This window comes from Egretta garzetta, unplaced genomic scaffold (genome assembly GCF_000687185.1).
Source record: "Egretta garzetta isolate BGI_Z169 unplaced genomic scaffold, ASM68718v1 scaffold17, whole genome shotgun sequence".
Classification (NCBI taxonomy): domain Eukaryota; kingdom Metazoa; phylum Chordata; class Aves; order Pelecaniformes; family Ardeidae; genus Egretta; species Egretta garzetta.
In genome coordinates this window covers 1,320,250-1,322,586 of record NW_009260136.1, presented here as the reverse complement: position 1 = coordinate 1,322,586, position 2,337 = coordinate 1,320,250, and the positions used below count along the sequence as shown (strand labels likewise).

The 2,337-nt window shown below is 44.9% G+C and overlaps 1 protein-coding gene across 1 annotated transcript in view; it reads right to left on the bottom strand.

Moving 5' to 3' along the window:
• KAT14 (lysine acetyltransferase 14) overlaps positions 1-2,337 on the bottom strand; it is a 27,245-nt gene that overhangs the window by 17,076 nt on the left and 7,832 nt on the right. The window contains 2 exon segments of the mRNA XM_009641630.2: positions 1-395; positions 1,364-1,783. Coding sequence (XP_009639925.1) covers positions 1-395; positions 1,364-1,783 — 815 coding nt within the window.

The window sequence follows — 2,337 nt, the reverse complement described above, 5'->3', positions numbered from 1 at the left end:
CCGGCCTATCAGCTTGCGCCTCAGTCTCCGGGCCTCTGGGGTCATGTTCATGGCATTGGGACAGGCTTCCAGTCTCTTCAGCAGCAGCTTTTCCTCATAGATGCTAACAGAGGTATGCTTGGGAGCTCTGGGTTTAGCATCCTTCTCCAGCTGTGGCTTCCTCTTGTCTCTCCCCCTCACCTGCAGCGATGCATTTGACTCTTCAGGATCTTCACTGTCACCTTCCATCCTTTCTGTTTTTTCTTCTTCACTTTCCACCTCTTGCTTGATCTGCTCAGCTGTCTTCACTTTTTTCCTACTTGCTATCACAGTGCCAGCACTGGCTGTCCCACTGGGAGGGGGCACGTACTCTATTCCTGGGTCTATGACTCCATCTCCTTCAATCTCCTCATCATCTGTTCAACAGATCAAAATAATCCAGGAAAAAATTTAAACATCAAAGCTCCATTTCAAGAAGGGTTGTCACAGGACTTTCCTGCTAAGGAGAAATAATGTGGGTTTACCCAACACACTCCTTTTTCTATACACTTCTGGACCTCCTGATTTTGGACAGGAGACACTGTAAGGAGTCCGATTTCAGGACACAGAATCAATCCTGCTCCTAAGGTGTCTTGCAGTTTGGCATCTGAAGACATGGCACTCCTGAGCTGCAAGCTCATGCTCTTTGACAAGTGTTAAACTGTTGAAAATTCCTGAAGACTGGGGATCAAATGGTCAAGCTGGTGAGCTATATCTCCAGCTAGCATACCCCAGAGAAGTTTTGTTTAAACTGAGGGAACAGTTAGGAGTCACAGAAGCACAGGATTTGTCCCTCTACGGAACCTGACTATCCTTCCTTCCTTCCAACAAGAAGTCCTTTATTCTCAACTTCTCCAATTAGACTGTGGTCTAAAAGCATCCAGCCTGCACCACTGCTTTGCAACCTGACTGAAATATAACATTTGTTAATTGGGATGTTTGAACCTCTAGAACTACTGGAACATTGCCATGAGAATTAAATTTCTCCCATTTAAGAAACAGTTGAGGCAAAACTGGAGTTGCTATCTAACAGCATAATCTGTGTGGCAATGAAATGCTTATGCTGAGTGGTGCCACAGTTGCTAGGTGAAATCTTCTATGCGCTGTTTGTTCAGGATCCCTCAGAAGACAATAATGGTGCTTCCTTCTGGCCTTAGAAGCTATGGAAAACTAATCAATGTTTACATGCAACTAAGACAAACAGGATTTTACCAGTTACTGTCCATCTTATCTTGAAGAGATCCTAAAGCTCATCAGAATTTTTTATGTTTGGTTTTTTTTTTTAACATCTTCCTTGACAACTATGTATGACTTACTATTAAAGAAAAAACACAGCATCTCTTACCATGAAATAGAGCCTGAGGTGGCATGACATCTGGGATGAGATCTGCTTCTGAGAGGAGGCTGGGAGTAGCTGAATGCGAGGCTGGAGTGCCAGGAGCAGAGAAGTCCAGAGATGGGGAAGGAGAGGGGCTTGTCAGAGGAGTGCGATCTGAGGAGCTCAAGGAGGAGAAGTCAATCACCTCTCCTTTCTCAAGGACGATATCAGGACGACGGCCTCGACTGGTGAATTTAACGGGGGTGGAGGAAGTACTCCGGTCCAGGAAGCCAGCTGCCTCCTTCTGGGCTCGCCGAATATCCTTGGCTTCCTGAGTGCGAGATCTCTTCTCCTTCAGCTCTATGGCCGATTCGACTGGATTGCGGCTTACCCGCTTCCTGAGCCCTTCCACAGTAATGATGGGATCCAGAGGTGGCTTGGAAGCTGCTAAAGAAGTAGTTTGCTTATTCTAACAGACACTGAGCTCCTGCAGTCACCAGATACCTACTATACAGTCAGAAAAACACACTGACTACAAACCTTAGAAGATGTATTTTCAAAACATACAAGAAATTCACTCCAGGACATGTAGCCAATGCACCACTAAAGCCTCATTTAAGCCCTAATTTTGCTCCTCTGCACAGAAGGGAATTGGCATCTAGTGTGGACAAAACATAAAAAAAGCCCTCCCCAGGGTAAAGAGTAGCAGAGAAATTCTAGATTTCAGCTACAAAAAAAGGTGAACAAATCTCAAAAGCCTTTAAATTGGTTAGCACAATGCAAAAGGGCAAAAAAATATAACAGGCTTCTCATACTACAGCATATGAAACACAGTCCTCTTAAATCAAGCATTACAGCTGAGCTAAACCACGGGGGGGAAAAAAAATCATTCCCTGTAACTGTCCATACACATGAACACATTGTCTTAAGTAAACTTTTCTCATGTCTTCCAGCTCTGTCAGCTCTGGCCCAGTTGGGGACCTACATGCCACTGGGAAAGA